The sequence below is a fragment of the Anomalospiza imberbis genome, chromosome 6 (genome assembly GCF_031753505.1).
Source record: "Anomalospiza imberbis isolate Cuckoo-Finch-1a 21T00152 chromosome 6, ASM3175350v1, whole genome shotgun sequence".
Lineage (NCBI taxonomy): Eukaryota > Metazoa > Chordata > Aves > Passeriformes > Viduidae > Anomalospiza > Anomalospiza imberbis.
This window is the reverse complement of record NC_089686.1, coordinates 50,416,927-50,439,165: the sequence shown is the minus strand read 5'-3', so window position 1 is coordinate 50,439,165 and position 22,239 is coordinate 50,416,927. Positions and strand designations below refer to the sequence as shown.

General features: G+C 36.2%; 1 protein-coding gene across 5 annotated transcripts in view; it reads left to right on the top strand.

The window, feature by feature from the left end:
- Window positions 1–8,891, top strand: part of INSC (INSC spindle orientation adaptor protein) — a 123,620-nt gene extending 114,729 nt beyond the window's left edge. For all 5 annotated transcript variants that reach the window (XM_068194109.1, XM_068194111.1, XM_068194112.1 and 2 more), the window contains 4 exons: window positions 4,515–4,581; window positions 6,096–6,251; window positions 6,895–6,971; window positions 8,311–8,891. In XM_068194109.1, the coding sequence (XP_068050210.1) occupies window positions 4,515–4,581; window positions 6,096–6,251; window positions 6,895–6,971; window positions 8,311–8,439 (429 nt within the window). In that variant the 3' untranslated portion in view covers window positions 8,440–8,891. The remainder of the gene's footprint in view (window positions 1–4,514; window positions 4,582–6,095; window positions 6,252–6,894; window positions 6,972–8,310) is intronic.
- Window positions 8,892–22,239: the final 13,348 nt, after the last annotated feature.

Below are 22,239 nucleotides of genomic sequence, written 5' to 3'. Positions count from 1 at the left end.
TAAAAGCCTACTGAGCAGTGTGCTTTTATTATCAATAAAGGTATATGAGCACCACACCTTCCACCTCTGTAGACACTTCACCCTCCCATAAATGAGGTAAGGGACCCTCAGTTGTGGAAGGTTTTGGTCCTATAGCAGGGTAAAATGAGCATCTTTCTTCCTTAGTAGTTCATTTCACAATAAAGGGAAAAACTTTCTTAAATCTCCCACTAAGGGAAAGTTTTCAGAGAAGCCTTCTGTTTCTTAAGTGTTCTTTAAGTTTAAATCTCTTTGATAAGTACAGATTTACACTCTCAGTGTATCTTACTTTATAGCAAAGCATTTGTATCTAATTTTTGCTTTTTTAACAAGGATTCAGCACCTTTGTGCATTGGTTGATGAGCATTAGTGACCATTAGTTGTTTAGAAAAGTTTTATTATAGTATTAGTAATTATGTATTTTAGCACAAAAGATTTCCAAGGTGACTGTTGTTTGAAGAAAAATAATTTGAAAGTTCTTAATTAACCATGGTTTCTCAAATTTAAATTGTTCTTGAAAACTGAAATTCCTACAATTCAGGGCAAAGCAGACTACAGAGCTTAAAAGGAAGATTCACCACTCGTGTGAAAATCTGAGGGAGTGAAAGGAAACTATGTGGGAATAGAAACAAATTTAAAATTATGAAATATATATAGAATAACCAAAAAAGATCAACACTGCCAATTTTATAATAATATATTATATTCTCACTACTATCTGTGTTTAATATCTGTTTACTTATTTTGCTTATAAAAATAGAGACTTTTGATTAGATTTAAGATTAATTTCCTTGGTAACTGCAAGACTAAGCAGATGATGCTGCATTGACATTTGAAAAATATGAGATAACTCTGTTGTTTTTAAAGTTTATTTATTAAAGAGAGAAAATTTCCATGGGTCTTAAGGGGCCCCTCAAAAATCCCTTTATACTCAGTTCACCAGCATACTATTTAAAGATGAACCTTCAAAGCTTCTTGATTTTGGGTGTGCTTTTTTAAGTTCTGAAGTTTTAATGTTCAACTTTAACTTAAAATTTCAAGTTTTTAAGTTCAGTTTTAACTCTTAATCTCTTACTCTTGTGAAAAATCGTACTACTCCCAGTGAAATCTCAGCATGTTGCTCTTTTGCTAAGTTGGTGCCCCTTCAAGAGGTGCTAAAACATGAGCTGGCCTGAGAATTCCTTTGCTGACGTTCTGCCTTGCCCTGTGTCTCAGTGCCCCGTGGTTCAGGTGTGCAGAGCACAGGGAAACAGGCAGGTGTTGAGCACAGGAGGAGCCCTGGAGATCTGTTCCTCTGGTTGTTTTTAGCAGTGCTACTCATGACACTGACCTGAATCATCCATCCAGCTCCCTTCTGATGGCAAACAAATGCCATAGGGCTTCCAGGACCTGAGGGAGCCAACGGGGAAGGTGGAGAAGGACTTTTTACAAGGGTGTGTAGTGACAGGACAAGGGCAATGGCTTCAAACTGAACAAGAGTAGGTTTGGATTAGATATTAGGAAGAAATTCTTTCCTGTGAGGGTGGTGAGGCACAGGAGCAGGTTGGCAAGAAAAGCTGAGGATGTCTCATCCCTGGAAGTGTCCAGTGCCAGGCTGGATGGAGCTCTGAGCAACCTGATCAAGTGAGAAGCGTCTCTAACTATGACAGGGATTGCAATTAGATGATCTCTAAGGTCCCTTCCAACCCAAGCCTTTCTGTGATTCTATGCTGATTATTTGTTGATCAAATCTATTTTTCTGTGCTCTTCATTAGTACAGTAGATTTAGGGCTGCCAGTTCACAAACTGCAGCCACAGGTTTGGCAGAGAAAGGCACCTGCAATTCTTGATGGATTGGATATCAGAGAAAGGAGTGTGGGCCAGCCTGTGTCAGTCTTTTGGAGAGCACTGCTAAAATACAGATACTGGAAATGCATGGGTCAAGATCCACCTCCAAAGCAGATCTGCTTAGCAGAGATACAGGTGCTGGGGTAGGGAATTATGCTGGATTCCCTGACAAAATTTGCTTCATAGAACATCTACAAATCCCACAGGTCAAGAATTGGCATGTGGCTTCAGCACATTCCTTCTCCATGGTAGGAAGGCAATGGCAGATGACCTGAGCTCATGTATCCATGTCTTCAGGATGTCTTTTTTCTTACACTTTGAGTTGACCACAAGTTCATTGCATGGCTTAGGAACCCAAAATAACTGCAAGAATCATAAATTGTCAGGTGTCAGTGTTTTGTAATCATGGAGTGTGCTCTTTCACAGGATCAATTACTTGAGCAATTAATGAACTTGATATTAAAATTGGACAGTAGAGATTTCATGTTAAATATCTTCAAGCCTTTCAATTATTTCAAAGTCATTTCAGTTCTGAAAGAGGATTTGGTATGTATTCTTTTCCAGTAATTTTCAACTATGCGATGAGACAGTCACTTTTATCTGTATCTGTTTGTGTGCTCCATGTCTCACCATAACATCTGAACTGGTTTGCTGATTCAACAGGACCCTCATAGTTATTTTTGAGACTGCCTAAGGCTTTATGAAATTTGGAGCCAGATAATGGGAAGAGAAGCAAAGATAAAGATTGCAGTGTAAGCCTCTGTATCATTAGACAAAAAGAAAAAAAAATCTACAGTGGGAGAGAACCTACTGGAAAACATCTATTTATACTTTTGATCAACTCTAAATCCAAAAGAGATGAGAATTAATTAATACCAGTGGTCACAGAAGTGTTACTTTCTGAAGCAAATTGAGTCCACATTTGTTTGTGTTTTCCTCTAGAGAGTTCATCCTTAATAGGAAACTTTCTTGAAATTTTGTTTGTATTACAGAGGAAATTCTCATGTAAGTTGCATGAATTTTAAAACAGGAAAGTGTAGGGGAAATAGAGCATTTAAAGTCAGCTCTTTATTCTGCTTGCCTATTAGATTTTTATGTTATTCTATTTTGTTACATTGTTTACCTCACAGGAAAACAAATTTTCTTGGGGAAAGAACAATCTATTCATATGGAGTGAGCTAATCTATGCTTAACTACCTTTTGAGTCCAACTAGGATTTTAAAAGATAATAAAGGTAGAACTTGATGGTCATTGATCATAAGGGTCTTTTTTACACCCCTCTGGAGAATGTTACATATAAACCCTCTAAGCTAGTCCATAAATATTGCAAAATATGGGGACCACATAATCAACATGAAGGAAATATAGCTATAACCTCAAATACATTTTTGGTGTCAAAAGATGCACGCAAACTATTTTTACGTATGAAAATACTTATTAGACAAAATAACTTGAAGCAGTGGAATAATTGGCATGTATTAAAATTGTGGTTAATTGAATTCTTCATCTGTGGCTTAGAGAGCCACATGGGGTACAGATTCTGCACAGAGGAAGCAATTTTCATTAACGCGATATAATTTAGAATGAGAAAACATATACACTCTGCCTGCAACACAGTTAATATTTAATATGGAATAAATACATAGACATACACTGAGACCATATTTCTACCTGTCACTCTGTAGAGTTTCAGCAACTCATCTGCATGCTAATTAAGTATATTTATTCAGGGAGATGACACTGTAACACTACCTTCAAAAGTGGAAGACCTTTATGTCACAGTATTGGAAATGAGTCATCCTTGTTTTTAAAATGGCAAAGTGAGATCAGAATGGTGATTTGATCTCATGCCTCCTTACAGCTAAGAAGTTTGCTGTTTCTGAAGTGACACTGTACTGTTAAAAGCTGATAACCAGTTCCAAAAGTGACCATTATTTTTGAGGCTGGTCAGTTTTCCTGAATTAGAGAAAATTTAAAACCTCTTAAGAAAGAAAATTATTTCTGTTTTGCATTCTGACGATCTCTAGCAGTTATTATTTGGTCTCTCACATATGCTGTTAATATTGGGCTGTGTCTACATGCAAAAAGCAAACTATTTGAAAGAATGAGAAGAATGTCTTGCAGGATGTGTGAGAAAGTATGTGACATCAATGAAGGGAATAGCTGACTGAAAGCCAACAGCACCACAGGGTTCAGCTCTGTCAGTAGCTTGCTGCATCACTTTAAGCAAGTTGAGTTACACCTAATCTCAAAAACAGTTAAAGCTATTTGGGATAAGAAATTCTATAAATCTAGATCTCAAAATGTGCTTGTGCACATATCAACACAGCATATGTTGGTACAAAGCCTAACCGTGGTCTTTACTTCTGGAAAGGTATAAACACAATTTTAAGTCCAGTTACTTTTGAGACAGTGCCTTGACATGCACACAATTCTTGACTTCAACAAAACTGAAAAATATTCCTTAAATATTCCCTTGAATCAAAGCTCAAAACTCCAAATCTCTTGCAAGGATTTCTTAGCATTTGACCTGAACCTATTCAGTGCAATAATAGCACTTCCAAATATTTGTCATATTTTGGCCATATTTATTTTATGAGCCACAATGATATTTAATATTACTGAATTGAAGGACTGGACTTAATATTTCTTTCTCTTTTTAACAACAGGTGGTAACAATATTGGCAAACATGTCTGTGTTGGACCAGTGTGCTTCAGAAATCATTCAAGGAAATGGTATGTATTTTAGTTGATTTATATTTTGTATTTATTTCTGGAGAGTCTGAGTAGATGGGAATGTAGTACTTACAAGGTAAAGGAGAAAGACTTCACTAATAAAGCTTCATTTTGCATCTTGTCTCTGCTGCATATTGCACATTGCTGCAGGGTGCAAAATGAGCCCTGGGGATGGTTCCACATAAACAAAATAAAATGCCACCATTTTAGGAAACTGCATTTGTGACCACATTGTTGGTGTTCTGTGTGTGTGACTTCTAGATGCAAAGCAAAGTAGTAAAAAGTGTTTCAGCAACCTGTACAGTGGTAATATAGGTAATATTGTGAGAAGATGTGAATGCCTTATTAATACACCTTTAATGTATGTATTATATATTAATATACATTAAATTACTGTGAAAATTCACATATATTACTTTGCTAGGCCAAGTAGGCCTAACTCATGCTGGGTACTGCAGTGAATTGTCAGGGACAATGACAGCAAGTAAAATTTGTGTATACACTCCGTCATGGAATTTCACAAGAAGAATTTGCCCCTGGCTTTTGAGAGGGGTTGGCACTCATCCTGTGTGTAAAACCTTTTTTGTGTCTGCCTAATGTTATAATAAACAGGTGCTAGTCAGAGTCTACATTCTGAGAATGGTCTTTGAATGCTGGAGAATTTAGGTACTTCTCAGCTCTGACTTTTTTGTATGTTGATTGATTATTATCGAGCTGCATGGTTCTGATGATAATTCTCCTAATTATTTATGCAAATGTTCTAACAGTTAAAATCCTCTGATGCTACCTGATGTAATCTGAATGCCTAATAGAATATAGAGTTTAATAGCACATAATTGTCTTTACACTTAAAATAATCTAGAAATCATCTTCTTTTTTTTGTGGTGCTACAAGAAGAATATCAACTCCTACAGGCAACAATAAGTTAATGAAGCTACTTTGACAGGGATAACATTGTCTCTCTGGAGTGAAGAATTATACAGTAAAGTTCAAGAAACAGAATTTCATAATTTCCTTCATTAAAGGACTCCTCATTCTAAAATACCCTTAAACATTTGAGAAGGAAACTTTTAAAGGCTTGCTTAAAAATATGTAAACAAACAAAAAATTACTTTAACTGAGAGTGGAACTTCATTTAGAGACCTGATATATGTGACCACAGGTTTTTCAGTTAGCGATTACCTTCAGGTTAATTTAGAAACAAATAAGGAATTACATTTGGTTGACCGAAATAAATTAGTGAAATTTAAAATACCAACTTTTAGAGGAGGACAGAGTTAGTGCATTTTCTAGTTCCAGAAGTTCTGTAGCTTTCTAGTGAAGACAAACATGCATAGGTCAGATGTGCCTGGGTGCTGAAGTCAAAAATTCAGCCTTCATTCATGTGTTCTCCATTCTCCCTTTTTGGGCAGTGGCTGGTCTGTATTAACCCAGCTTTCCTTTACCCCTTTACTTTTTTTGCACTGAGTTTTTTTGTTGGAGAGTGGATAACGATGGCTCTTGCATCCTTGTAGGTGTTCAGCTTTTAATGGAGATGCTCTTTGAGAAATCCTCCTCTGGAAATCCAGCAGAAGCTGCAGCTTGTGAGCGAGTCCAGCAGAAATCTGCGGTTACCCTGGCACGGCTCAGCCGAGACCCCGAGGTGGCAGATGCAGCTGTAAAACTCAGCTGTAAGGATATGTCTCCTGCTTAATAGCACCGAAAGAGGGAGGAACTGCCAGTCCTGGAGAAGCTCTTTTCAATTTTTAGCCTCACTTGGTGAACTTTATGAGAGATATTCCCTATAGAGTCTGTCCAGAGGATGACTGAGGAGATGGAGCTAAATGAACCTCTGGCTTTTTTCCTAGAGGAGCCTGAGGTGCAGCATCCACTCAACACGAAGCTGTCCCTTGCTGTGCCTACTGACACTGCTGCCTCCTCATTCCTTTATGCAGGATCTGTCAGGGCACAGAAAACTGGGACCCCAGCAGGTCCAGATCTGATGAATCCAATGGGAGGGAATGTGTTCTTTGGGTAGGAGTTTTTTCAGGTTTGTGGGAGGATTGGTAGGGAATAAATGGAGGTCACAATTTCCACTCTGAAACTGCAGCAGCAAGTAAAGCCAATTTATTTGTTTATGCTTTACAACTATTAATTATGACTGCTCTGAACTGCATAGCTCCATGAAAAGTCCCTTCAGTATTTGCATATCATCTTTGCATTAGAGGTCTTATCTACTAAAAAAAAAAATAAATATGATGCATCTAAAAATATCACAAAATAAGAAGTTGGTTTTCTATATGATTTCTCCTGACACTCTTTTGTTTCTCTCAGGTATTCCTTGCCTGATTAAACTTTGCAGATCACCAACAGAAAGAAATAACAGTGATTCTGTTTTAGTGGCATGTCTGGTATGTACATTTTTGTCTTCCATTCATACTTATACTGGAAAATTAAGGAAAAATCCCTTTAGATTTCAAAATGCATAAGTATTGCAGAAATGTTTTAAATTCATGTCAGGGTATCCTGCTTTTTCCCTTAAGCATAATCCTGTACACTATCAATTATTCATCCTCAGATTGAAGACTTAAGCACATAAGGAAAAATGGCTTCATCTTCACATTATTGGGCACCAAAAAATTTCCTTGGAACACTTTGGAATTTAAGGATTCATTAATTCCTAAATTCCATTCTGTGATGGTTCTATGTTTGTTGAAATTAGCCTTGAGTTATGGGGGTAGCAGCGCTTTATCAGCACTCACGCATATATTTGAAAATATTTATGCAAAACATCCAAAAAAGTGAAAAAATATTTCTTGCTTCCACTCCAATCCAATTTTTTGTTCTATTTGTGTTGCCAAGACAACACAGTGCCCAGCAAGGAGTAGGCACCAGAAGCTTAAGTCTGTCTCTGCTCAGGAGAAAATCCCATCTGCTGGCCCTGCACTGCATGGACTGTGAGACAAATGCCAGAGCTGAATGATTTCACTGAGCTTTCTGTGAAAGGTCTCTGGGGACATGGGTGATCTAGGGTTGGAGCATAAGCTCTGGTGAATGAAGACTGAAGAATACTGTTTGACAGTGCTTTATGATATTAATGTTATTTTAAATGTAAAAGTAATGCTCGGTTATTGCAGCTTGGTTATTTAAGCAGGTCTCATTCAGGATGAAGAAACTATAAATGTGAGCATAGAAAATGTTGTGATTATTCTTCCTACATGCCAAGAAGACTTGTTAATCTTGTGTTTAGAGTAGAGACCACAGAGTGATGGCAGCAAACCAGAGTATGATTTTGATCTCACTGAAGTTGTTGCTGCACATTCCTTGAATCCATGCCTATTGCTTGAGACGTTACCAACCTCCCTGTCTCAGAAATTTGGCTTCTCCTGATATTTTAGGAACTGCCTGAAGATGTTTTCTGATAAAAATGTGGCAAAAATATTGTCCTTGAGACATAAAGTTCTTCAGGCTCTGATAGGTATTGTCACTGGTGTCTGAGGGCTTGCACTGTACTTACACCTGCTGCTCAGGTCGAAAAGTAAAGTGCCCCAAAATAATTGCCATTGAATAACTTTGAATGAGGGAAGAGTCATCTGACAGATGAAGCCAGTGAGGAGAGATTACCCAGGTAGCAGAACCCATAGACATGCAGAGTTCAGTTTTGTTATTTAAGGATGGTTATTATGAATTCCTGAATGAAGAATTTGCCAAACCTGACTGCATTGCAATGATGCTGTTTTGTTTTTCTAGGCAGCCTTGAGGAGACTGGCAGTTTTGAGTCCTGATGGGCTGGAAGATTCAGATTTTCAGCAGCTGGTAAAGCCCAGACTCGTGGATTCTTTTCTGCTGTGCACAAATATGGAAGAGAGCTTTGTATAAATGGGAGCTGAAAACCTTTGAACAATAAGAAAGATGATAGGTACACCGTAAGATAACACATGTACAATTTTATTTGGGTTTAGTCCTATTGTTGTTTATGACTTATTTATTCTAAACCCATGAACGTGGGATTTTTCAGAACAAAGGGACAGAATAAGAAAACTTGTTACTCTGGTTTGCAAAGGTAATTTTTTATTTTATTCTCCTGCCAAGACACATAAGACCTTATCATTGCCATCTAACAAAATGTTTTGTTTAATATAGTTAAATTAAGGTAATGAAGCCAAGAATTTGTTGCTCTGATGTTAAATGCTTCTAATAATGTTTTATCACTGATATTTTTCTATAGTTAGGACATTTTGTAGGTTTTTTAATAAATGTTTTAGCTTCATCTGTATTAGGAGAAAAATAGTCCTGAAAGCTGCAAGTATATACTTTGAAATGAAAAGGATGTTAAATTTCTTAACTGTTGTTGTTTTTTAATAGAATTCTGTAACTGAGAGAAAAAATTTCCAAAAAAATTTCTAATACTGTCTTCAAATGATGCTAGAATACATTCTTAGACTGTATAAAGATGTGCTCCATCAGAGGATACACACTAACAGAAAGCGCTTTATTTACATTGACTGAAATTTCCTTAAGAAATCCATAGAATTCTAGAAAAAAATCTTTGGTTTATGTGTTTTATCTTGTAATGTGAGATTTTCCACCTGTGTTTTAAAATCATTACACAGTGATAATTTTCTCTCCTTTCCAAGCCTTGCAAGAACTGGAAGTGCTAATGCCCAGACATGTTTTTAACATTCAACCTACAGTTTTTCTGAAAAGTTGTTCACACCTATACTAAATAATCTGAAGAGTTTAATTAGTTGTAACTTGAATTTTCAATTTTCTGGCTTGTTAACTAGTCCTGTGTTTTTAAAACTTAAATGGGACTCTTAGGAGCTCTGGAAGTTGACAAATGGATGATAACCTACATAACAGATGTGATATTGAAATCAACTTTTTTTCATGAGCATTCTTCTTAATTCTTTCTTTTTCCTTTCATTGAAAAACCACATCTATTGAAAATTACTCAATCAGAAATATAGTTTTTTTTTTTTTTCCTTAACTTTTCACAAAGCTCTCTGTAGATTACGAAAAAACGATGTAATTTTTTCTTCATGGCTTCCAAACATTGCTTTGGATCATTTTATGATCTGCAATTTCAGGGTTATAGGATATCTGCCAAAACCCCCCCACATTCCTTCCTTACTGTACTTTGTAGATATATTAAACAGCTTAATTCATTAATGCTTCTTTAGTGTTATGTAGTTTTCAGATGAAAAGCACCAGGAAATTGTGAAGCTGTGATTGCCTTCCACATTTTCTGTATATGAGAAATCTGTCCTGCTTCAAGCAGTGAGACAATGGTGGCTACATTTTTCTCCCTTGATTGTATGGGTTAAGAAGTCTCTGCCTTAATGTCTTTCTTGTGAGCTCTTCATATAATCAGCTCTATCTTGACTGAATTTTAAAACCTTACAAAACATACAATGACCTCTGTCATGAGCAGCTAATCAAAGGAACGTGTTGAATCAGATGTTCTAGTAAGCACAGAGATGAATTCTGTTTTTTTTTTTTTTTTTTTTTTTTTTTTTTTTTTTTTTTTTTTTTTTTTTTTTTTTTGCTTACTTTGAGGCAGCTTCTTAAGTTTCCAAGATTGTTAAAATGTATGGTAAAGCTTTAAAAACATTGTGTTAGTGATGGACTTTAAGAGTTTCCTCACTAAGCAGAAATACATGTGTGAGCCACGGATGTCTTTGTACAAACAATGAATTAATACATTTCATAAAAAAATTAATCAAAAATAAAATCTTGTTGTTATCATTCTTATAGCCTGGCAAAACCCTGATAAAACACATCAAATTCTGTACTTAATTTCTGTACACAACCTCATTCTGTCAGCTTCAGCTAACACCAGAGATATGAGTTTCTAGATGGAGTAGGGTTTATCCCATAATAGGTAAATTTAAAACTCATTTAAAGAAATTTTCCACACATGAACAGTGAACTGAATGAACTATTAAGAAAATGCTATCATGACTCATAATGTTTTAATGTAATTTCTAACAGATCAATCAAATATTCAGTGAGCAGGTAGGTAACAACTAATTTGCTCTCAAATACAGGAATGTGAACCTACATTGATTGAATTTACTGCAGATGCTCTCAATCTGCAATATGGGTCCATAATTCTAGGACCATATTTTCCATTTAAATGTGTTCATATTACAGGTGTGGCTGTTTATATTACCGAAGAAAAGTACATTTAGGTGGAAGTCATATTTGCAGCATAAAATATATCTTGAAAGAGGAATTTCAGCAGCCCTCTTGTCACCTAAGTGTCCTCAAAACCATTTTAGATTTTGATTTATTCACCTGGATCTGTGCACTTTATTTTTGTATATGCTAAAGTTTAGGGGAAAATAAACATACCTCTAATTTTACTTCTTGATTCACCTGGAAATAATAAGTCATTAAAAACATTGATTTATTTTCCTCATTACTTCTGAATGAGAATTCTGGATTCTGAATGAATTCTTGATTCTAAATGTTTGCTTTGAAAGTGACTCTTCAGCTTTTAAACAAAACAAACAAAAAAGAACAGTTTAAGCCAGAATAAATATTTTTGCTTTCAAGTGTAGTATTAAATATAATATTTATTATAAAGAAATTTTCACTAAAATAAGTATTGTGGTGGCTTAATCCTTGGACTCCCTGTGTCTATACATAGAAAGGTAGGAGCAAGAGTGGAGAGTATGTGTAATACATTCACAAATCAGCTCATTTATGTGGACTCATTGACCTACAGAGCCTGAATATAGGTTAGGTATTGGTTTAATCTTCCTGGAAAATGAATGTCAAACTTGTTAGAAATGTTGTTTCACTTAAATTCTTCTGAACATTTTCAGTTTTGTTTGACTTAGAAAAGCTTAACAAACATGCAGTGAGCTGCAGGATTCTTTGTAATTTTGATTTACACTCCTGCAACTTTGGACAATGTCTTCAAATTTCAGCTTTGGTTTCAAACTGTTTGCAGATATTCAGGGCCCAGATGTTTCATTCATAGAATAAAGTTTGGTTATTCTCTGTTTATTGTGTACTTGGTACATGTGGAAATTTCCTTGTTTGACCTTTTCAGTTTAAAATAGTATTTGTATTTACAAAGGGTAAAATAATGTCTTTGTAAATTGCATACCTTAACTATTTTTTGGGTTTGCCTGCTAGTATCCAAAAGATTACTTCATTTGTAGGGTTCTGCCTTTGTACAAGACTGACTCTGGTCTCTAATATGACTTGTTCCAAATTTTTGTGTTGACCATCTCCTTTTAGATAACAACAATGAACAGTCAAAATAAGCTTGGCTTTTGTATTTTGAGGAATCTGCTTTGATCTTCAGTTTAAATTTATATTAAATTTAATGTGTTTAAAGAAGCACTCTAGTCACTGTAAATTATTCACCAGTGTTCTCATTTTTAAGGGGAGGGAAGATGGCATTAAGCATTGAAAGAAAGGTCCAGAGTGAATTTGTTAATTGGAGTTGGAAGTGCAGAACAGGTGGGAAGGTGGGTGAATAATTTCAGCCCTTGACAAGCTCAAGAACTGGGAACAAGAAAAACACAGGATCATCTTTTCTAGATGCTTATGTTCTTTGTGGAGACCCTTATCTCTGTTTTCTGGCTTGCTCTTGGATCCGAGTTTCTTTTTCCAGCTGTGACAAATGTCTTCCTCTTGGGAATATATTTGTCTAAGCTAGTTATCTAACAGAAGGGAGTTACATTCCAAGTTCTGGTTCTGCTAATTATTATATTGATAAGGTTTTTCCTGATAAACTAAGTAACAAAAATACCTTGTTAAATAAATGTAATAAGGATCACCTAGAATAGAAAGAAATGTTTATTGTTCTTATGACAAGGGGAAGGACCATCATATCGGCCAAAAAGCCTGAGAGAAAGCATAGGTATATCAGCTTATATTTTCATGTTTTGATACTTTTGCAAGCAGACCTAGAGTTTATGAATTGATCAGTTGTCAGCCAAATAATCACTGAATTAGAGAAATAAAAGAAACCCACTAGACCTACAGCCTGAACGCTTGAAAATCAAAGATTTTTCTCTTTCATTTTCAATAGCCAATTGATGACTTTTTAATAATTGAAGTGTGCCTAGAACCCAAAGAAACCTATGGGAAACCAGTGGGGCAAAAAAAGAGTAGCAAGTAATGCTGCTAATCTGCTTTGGAAAGTAATTTAAAAGGAGCAAAAGGCTTAAATGATGTGAAGAAGGAGGTGTGTATAATGCAGTCACCTATCACTGCTGTGATCACCTGCTACAAATCACTGCTCATACACTCTTCTTTAAGCTTTCTGGATTACATCTGGGTTTTAACCAGCTTTTGTCTACATTCCTCACAACATGTAGAATGTGATATAATAATGCATATGTCTTCTAAGTGATCTACTTAGTCTGATTTATTTATATTTAGTACCCCATATTGTAAAAATCTCCTTTTTTGAATAATTCTGAAAGGATAAATCTAACAATATATGTCTGTTATGTAAGCTCATCAGGTGAAATAAATATCATGATAAATCAACAAGGTATATCTAAAAGGATACAGAAACAGATATGTATGTTTCCACTTGCATCAAAAGAATAATTATGGGCCCACATGATCTAGGGGAGTTTTATTTGATGCCATTTCTATAAGTCAGTTTGCTTGCACTGAAGTAAAGAAGAGCCAGAGGTAACCCAAGGTTTCCAGGATCTTGCTAGAGTTAGATGTGTAGAGGTCTAACAAATCAAATAAATATAAATAAAATCTTACAATATGAAACTAAGAAAAACCCCCTTTTTTTCAGAGCAGCAATTAACACAAATCAATGATTTAAGAAGTTTATCCTATCAGTAGAAGAAATTGTCATGTGCTTTTTCTAGGGGGGAATTGTGAACTGTTAGAAATTCAGTTCTGCAAGTATAGTCCAGACAAGTAATTTAGGTACTTTCTGTCGGCCACAGAGAGAAATATGGGAAAATGCTGCTGATGATTTCTTTGAGGGTGCTGTCTAAACACCTTGGCATCTGGCTTTTAGTTCAAATCAGGGGAAATGAATTCCAGGCTCAGTCTGGAGACAAACTGGAGGCACTTTTTCAACTGGGGTTTTACATGATGTTTACATATCAAGGACAATTTCCCTCAAACCAGAAGATTTTGCAAGATCAGACTCTTGTGAAATGACAAAGACATCATTTACTTGTTTAATATGTGCTAACTGATGAATTCTGTTTGCCAGTGTTTTAAAACAAGGAATAGCTGCACCAACTCATTGATCTCATGATAATGTACCAGATTATAGGTTTATTAACACAGAAAAATGTTTTGTATTTGAAAAAAAGGGAGAAGAAAAACAGACACTAAGTCAGAACTCCAAAGTGAGCTATCCTGGACAATATGTGAAATACCACTGAGCTCATCAATAGTATTGCACATGCCAGGAAAGCTACTGCTCACCAGAAAACAAGAAAAAAAACACAAATCCCCTCATACCCAGTGCACCTTCCTTCCCAAAAGTAATCAGCCGAGCTGGAAGAAGAAAAAAAGGACACTTTATTACAAGGCAGAGCCTGGAACAAAGCAACATCACAGGTAAGTGACAGATAAATGAGGACTATTTCCAGGTGGTGTAGGCTATCCCATGCTGGCTTGGAAGTTGCTTACTATCAAGACCATTGCTAAACTCTTGCATAGAAGTGTCTGTTGCTGTGCTACTGTGGTGTAATCTTTGAGCTAGCAAACGTTGGGAACCCTTTCTTGAGTCAAAAATAGGCTTTCTATCAATGTTGCAGATGACAGATGTGTGGTAGTTCAAAACTACATTCCTCTCTAATTTTCTCTAGGTCTTTCCCCCTGATGTCAACAGATTAATGCTCCCCTTTAGAGTAAATGGCAGCTGAAGGATTAGCTCAGTACAAGGGAAAGCTACTGAGAGCTCAAACCTAACATCTGTGAAACTGGACAGTGACATTTTTTACAAGGTATTTGCAGCTGCTGTCTCACTGCTTTGTTACATCTTAATCAAGGCAATCTCTTGGTCTAACATCTTGGCTAAAATTTTCTCTGTTTCCTCACTTGTAGTGTTATCACCACCTCACAGCTGTTTCTCCTCAAATATTATCTATTTTTCTTTTTTTGAAGCATCATACTTATAGTTACCAACATGCTGGGTAGTGCACTCAGAATTTTGGGATTCTGCTGCAAAGACCAGATGAATGTTCATGAGTTTTTCCTCTTCTCATCTTTTGTTTCTCTTGCCTATGTAGGCTAAAAAATACAGGAGTGAAGTGTTTCTTTCCATCTTTTTGTATGATACTGAGGTCTCTAAGACTGTTCCTTTCATCTGAGGCCACTTAAAGAGAATTTATTAGGAAAAATATTAAAAACAAAGACCAATTCCTTTGATAGTACCAGTATGGTCTTTTTGTTTGTGACCTTATCTATTCCTTGTGTGGAAATGTCTTTGGAGCTTTTTTGCAGTTAATAAACTGACATGGCTGTACTAGAGATGTCTTTTGGGTCCAACACCTGTTCAGCTGCAGCTTTCATTCACTAAAAACAGCTGATTTCAAACTTTTTTTTTCATTTATAGAAAATTATTTCAGCACTTCTGTTGCTTGCAAGCTCATCTAAGAGCCCCTTTCATGTGGCAATACTTTTGTTGCTTCTCATATTCAGGAGAAGTTCTGCCTTCTTCATTTATCCTTTGATTACCTTTTTAATTTGTTCACTTTTCCCATTATGTGTATCAATAAAATATTGCAGCCGTTTTAATTCAGATTTAAATGCTATAAGTTGGTGTGAGCAATAATAAAAAAGGCTGCTGAAAATTAAATCATTAAAATATGGTTTTGGAAGAGAGGTGTTATTGACACCAGTATCTCAGGCTTTAAGTATTTTAAAGGTACTTTTAAGGTAGAGTGTCTTTCACTAATGAAGTATGGATATATTTTTATTGAAAAAATTATTTCTTAAATAGTTGGATTTTTTTTTAATTAGAAATATTTCTATTAAAAATACCATAAAAAACTTTTGAAAAAGATTTTACCAAAGAAGTTCTTAGATTTTGTTTTCTTTAATGACATTTCACTAAGGCTTTATGTCCCATTTTACCTTGAGTTCAGAAATGACAGTATTACCAGAAAAAAAAAAAAAAATCTAGCTTCACCCAGGGGCTACTTTTCCAAGCAAATGACCAAACATCACATGTTTGATTTTACTTGCAGCACTGTGGTAGTTCTGCGCTGCAGACTGAAGGTGTGTTCTGTGTGGGAGGCCAAGGGGCAGGAAATGTATGAAATACAAGCAAAAACAAAGATCTTGCTGAAGGTGCTTCCTCCTGTTGAAGATTCAGAAAGTCCTCATCATTTGGAGAGTGCTCCATGGCCCCTGTGGAGTTCAGGCATCCACTGCCTTCACTCAGTATCTTCTGGGCTTGTTTACTTTTTCAAAAAGCCTTGAGTGGTAATTTCTCTCTATTCCCATCATGACAGCTGAGAGCTGCAACCCTGTGGATAATTCTGATTTTGTCTGCATACCTCTTTCTTTCTGCTTTATTTGTAACACTTGCCTGCTGAAGAATCATCTTCCTTACTATTTTTTTACTTATTACAGGCTTTTCTGAAATCTAAGAAAACTGCAGTCAAAATCACCACATAATTAATGTGTTTCTTCTGTGTAAAGACAGCATTATTTTTGTAATACTGAAGCTTATTCTGGAAAATTTAACCAATTCTGTCAGGGACAGTTGCTCATATTATTCTCCTCCATTTACATACTCTTGTCAATAAACTGCTTTTAACAGTTCAAGCAAAAAAAAATCTCTCTTCAAATTTAACTTATTATCAAACAAGGAAAAATTTCAAACGTTTAACATGAAAGCTTGTTTCTTTAAAAATTAGAAAGCAATTAGAGAATCTCCTAAAAAGAGTCAATTGTCATGTAGCAGCCCAAGGTTTTGCCATAGACTGCATTTTTCCTTTTTCTTGAGAAGGAGTACAATGTTGCTATTGTTCAGTTTCATGTTAGTTCTGGCTGCTATTCTACAAATCCCATGGACAATAAAGTAATTTAGAGGCCCTTTTGCAGCTGGGTGGGAAAGGAATTGCAACAATAATCGTTTAAATATTCTTTAAAAGTGCTTGATAGTTTTTTAACTTGTACTGGTGACCTGATCCCATGAATAAAGACATTTTAAAAAGTCTAAGGGATGCATTTAAATCTTATCTCGCTTCCTAAAATACTTAAAAACCAATTTTCCTTACATCTGGAATGTCATTAGTCAGTTTGACTGTTTTAATCTGGGTGAAATCTCAATGAAAGCAAGTAATCTAGAGACCTGCAAATGAACCTTTCTGAAATCTTTAAACCACTGCTGAACTCATCAGAAATATATGATCATTATACACTGTTATGCATCCAAACTCTCTTCCAAGTCTTAAGGGATGAATGTAGCCAGAAAGTCAGCTTCCCTTGGGGCCACCTGCTAAAGTGACAAAAAAAAGTCACACAAAACATTTTCTTGCCCTGGGAACTGCTGAGAATTAATTTTGTCCTCTAATATTATTTAGAAAATGTAAAATTTGTCTCTAAAGAAAAAGATTATTAAAATCTCTTCAGAAAATGAAGTTTAGACAAAAGAATTTTTTCTGTAGCAGAAGAAGGTTTTCTTAATGTGGTTTTTCACATTACAGTGTCCTGTGGATCTGAGTTGCTTTTAAAAGAGCAGAGTAAATTTTTTTGTTTTATTTCATGATGCGGAGAAATATAAAGGGATTTATTAATTTATTAAATTTTAAAAAATGATTAATTAAGAAAGTGTATTAATTGTCAGATGTGAGGAGTCAAGGTCAGTGTAAGCAAATGAATATCCACTGATGTTGTTTCTCAAAGATGCAGACTTTACCTGGAATTGAGTTTTATCTGATAGTAATTTAAAGATATTTTCTTCCATAGAGACTTAGTGTGCAAAGAAGAAGGGAATGTCTGTCTGGATGTAACTGAGCAGAAGCATGAGCCTTCTTCCATGATGTCAGAACTCCAGGCCTCATGGGTGTCCTGTTCCCAGTGGGAGTGGAGAAAAATGTAGCCATGAAAATCAGGTGAACTGAAGCACGAGGCCTCATTTTTCATGAGAGAAGAGGATAACAGCAAGGAAAAGCTGAAAAGAATTGAACCCAAATGTTTAGGAAGGAGACACTACTGGGACTTGTTGAAACTTGGGGAAAAAAAGCAAATGAAATGTTGCAGGGAATGTTTATGAACGCTGGAAAACTAACTGTAGTCACAATCAGGGTTAGAGTTACAATCAAAGTATCATTTAAAACTTTGATATTTATGAAGCATCAACTGAAAAACGAAAAAATTAATACAACACTAGGTACTGTTTTGTATTAGCAACAACATCACAATTGGCAGCTGATCTGCACGTGCCTTGGTTTGCAATAGTGCCAGGAGTTCTAGAAGCTTATTAATTCATTGGCACAGATGAGGAAAATGGATATATTATTTTTCTATCAAAACACAATGTAACCCAAAGCAAAAGGAGTCTCTGTGCTTTCACAACTCATGATGAAGTGCAAACTGAGTTTTCAAAAGCTGCTTTTAGATGTACTTAAGGACTTGCTGGGGGAGAAGTGGGGACATCTACTGGAATTTTAAAACACTTCATCATATGTTTCCAAGGCTGCTAGTGAGACATATTTGGTTTAGGTCTAAAGTTGGATGAATAATGCAGAAACAATTTCTACTTATATTTGTGCAAATTTGGAAGCAAATCTTCAGCCATCTTGGGGCTGCTTTTGGTGTCATTTCCTGCACACACTCACAGAGTTATTAAACTTTAATCTCATAACTGTTGGCAGAAAATAAATGTTAAGCTCACACAGGAATACTATGAAAAGTGAATTTCTAATGTGCTTTCTGTAAGTCTGTGTACCACAAAGCTGATTCCATGAGTTACGTTCATTAGACTAGAGGATGGAAACAATATTAAGTGATTTATGGGAGTAACTGCAATTGAACAGTGAGTTTTTGCTTGAAGTAGCAATTCCTTACTTTAAAAGAAATTAATAAAGAATTCAACGAGGAAGGAATATGTGAAGGAAATTGCAACCCACTCCCCACATTTCATGGTAAGAAGGAAGGAAACTCATCCATCATTAATTGCATTCATTAAAAATTATTCGCTCAGATCCACTTAAAGCATGTTCTAACTTTAATCTCCTAATTTCTTGGGGCTAGATTGTGATGTGTCCTGCATGCCCAATAGGAGCATGACAGATCTTCCTGCATCCTGATGTAGGTTGCTTGGACCTTGGGACTGGGCCTGCAGGAGCAGCAATGTTTTGGATGTGCTCCCTTTCTCTCCCCAGAGAAAGCCTGTGGAAGGGAAGAGGAATAAGATTGCAGAAGGGGAAGCTGTCCCTCTTGATATAGAAATCCTGGCTTGCTGGGTTTGAATGAGGGTCAGGGTTTCCAAAAATTTTACTGCTATGAACCAGTGAATAAATAATTCCTGCTGGGACAAGGAAGGTGTAGGTAAAATTGGCCTGAAGGGGTGTTTTCCAGAGTTATCTGTGTGCCACTGCAATTTGCCTGTCCCATGGCCTTCAGTCTATGCCTTATTTTAATCCTTAAAGTTCAAAGACCTTATGACTTTAAAGTTTATGACCTGACTGTATTATGTGATTGTGTCATGCAATTAAAAGTTGTTGAAAATGAGAAGCAGGAGTATTCCCACTTACCTTCGACTAAAAGCCAAATTACCAATGTTTGAAGTACATTGGTTCTTCACAGGCCAGTCCACAGAGTTTCACAAACTCTCTATTTTACTGGGCTCTTTGCGTTTTAAACCTTTGCATACAATGGGCTAAATAAATGGTGTGATTTCTGGTGGGCAATGTTAAATGATTGCTCAGCAATATTTAGAGCAACAGACACAAGAAATGCCACGGGCAAAATGGAGAATGTTGTTCCTGTAAGTCCCACCACTCTTTTTCAGTCTCACTAAGTACTGCTTCAAATATTGGTATGTGTATAGTATGCGCATACACACACACACACACACACACACATATATATACTCTTTTGTTAAAAATTGTCAGATCTGTGAGAAACTTTCTGTAAGGCTTTCCACCAAGCTGTTCTTAAGGATTTTCTGCTGGAATGACAAAAGAGAACCATTTGCTGCTCATCAAAATGCACATTTACCTCCAGTCTTACCCTTAATATTCTATTCTTTCAGCCTTCAGCTGGGTCCTGGGAATCAAAGGAGATCCCAGTCACTACAGCTTTCTCAGTAATGGGGTTTGTTTTGCGCACTGTTTGCAGTATGCTCAGGTTCTGAGACTGGTTGAAGAGATCACAGGTGACAACCTCACTTACCTGCAGCTCATTATGAAAAATTTGGGTGTCAGCATTATAGTGAGAAACGCTCACATGACTGGTTTCTGACTTTAGTAATAAGTTTAAATTCTCCACTTTTGTTAGTGAGTGTTGACTTTCCTGCACTGTGTCTCTGATTTACTAAACTGACGTGTTTCTATCAATATATCAGTCTCATTTGGTTGGCCTGCTGCTCCCAAGTTTTCTAAATTTATCCCAAATAACACATTTTTAATTGAAAAGAGATTACCTGAGTTTGTATGCATATCCACATCCATTTCTAACCATTTTTTAGGCTTTTATCTGCTCCTATTGTAGACCCTCCGGTATCCAAGATGTGTGGGCAAAGTTATTGTATATTTCCAATTAGTACTTTTCATAATTACACTTTAGTGGATCAGGTCATTGCTGGGGAAATGTACCTGTATGTTAGAAATGCCAGAAGCTGCTTGCACACTCATGCTGGCAGAGCTTCTGGCACATGTTCAGAGTTTTTTAGTACTACATGAACTTATACAAGCTGAAGATGTGGTTGAAGGCATTACAGTAAAAATACTCCTATGTTAAGCTAGTAAGGCAATAAATGATTGAGGGTGCAAGTACTAAAATCTTCCCCAGACAATAGCACATAATATCCAATTAATAGTTGTGGTAAATCTGTCTGAAATGCACTCCATATAATTCCTGGCAAGAGTAGCTTTCAATAGGAGGTTACAGAGAACATTTAAATTAGCTGTAAGAATTACCCTGAATAACAAGCTCATTATTTACTATATTTGCATTTTGTTCAGTTTATTAGTTGTACTGCCTGGCTAGATTTTGTGGCTTCTTTTCTGTTCTTTCTGCACAAAAGCCCAACTATGGAACGTTTCTGAAAGCAACAATTGTGATTTTATAATGAACCACAAGAGGGGGGAGAATGAACATAAATGAAAGAACTTGATTTTAATGAACAACTGTTACATTTAAGGTAATGCTGTATCAATGCTGAATTTAGGGATCTTGGCAAGGTGTTGGCTGTGGAATGAAGAGTTTGAACTGATAGTGAGATGTTTTCCCTAAAATTAATCTCTTCTGGTCTGCTGATTTATTGCTGAGCTTCCCTTAAAGCTGTGGGCAAGACACACTCCCAAATGTTTCTTGCTATGCTGAGTGTGCTCATCCCTTTCTTTATTGCCTTGATCAAACACAAACAAATGCTAATGAAATGATAAAAATAGAGATCTCTGTGACCTGAATAATCAGTTTTATAACTTCCTACCCTGCCTTTTAATTTTTTCACACATTTATACAAAGGAGCTCTCTAACTCAAGTAATCAAGGAATTCCTCCCTAGTGCATAGATGAGTTTTTGGTGTAAATATGAAAAACAAATCAGCTTAGTCTTGTGATTATGGACTGATACAGGACTGGTGAATTTCCAAGAGCCTACTCTTTAAAGAAGGTTCATAGTCCCCTGGTCATTGTGTGCAGAAGCAGCTACACTGATGACAAAGATGGGAACTCCTGGAGATGGTACTCTGGGACTGCTGGGACCACATGTCCCCAGATCAGCCCTTGGGAGAGGATGCACAAACAGCTTTGGCAAGGAATCGGCTTCCTAATCCCAGGACTGTGGTGACAGTTCCTATAGCCAGCTGAAGGGCAAGGAAGGAAAACAGATTTTAAGAAATCACCCACTCCACTGTCCACTTTTTTTATTTCAAAGTATATACAAGAGACATATATTTTTCCAATATTTGGTCCTTTGTATCTCATGATCCTCCTGGCCTAGGCTGTCAGTCCTCTGGGAGAGAGATAGGAAAAAAAAGATTTCTTACTTCCCTCTGGATTATGAAAGAAGCAAAGCAACAATTATAGCAGTAATCCAAGGATGGTATTGCAGCAGGTGTTTGCAGCATGGCAAAAAAAAAAAAAAGAAAAAAAGAAAAAGAAAATTTAAAAAAGAAAAAGAATAGTAGATTAGTCAGCAAACCTCAGCTTTTCACTGCAAGTAGCTCAGTAGACTATAACTCTGAGAGAACACCATGTAATGTTATTAAGCAAAATGATAATGTCCTTAATTTCATGTTCAAAAGCTGAATGGTTCTGAAGGAGGCTTGCAAAAAGAAATTAAGATAGTTGTACTAGAAGAAGACAGAATGTTGATTACCAGCAGTGAGGTATCCAGATTTGACTAATGGCACAGTTATTGTATGCATAAGCCCTAATGGTGTTTAAGTGGTTGCTAGAATGAATGCAATTAATGCAATTTATTTGTCAACATCCAAACACTATAATAGTCAGAATAGGATGGGAGGTCCCTTGCCTAGCACGTAAC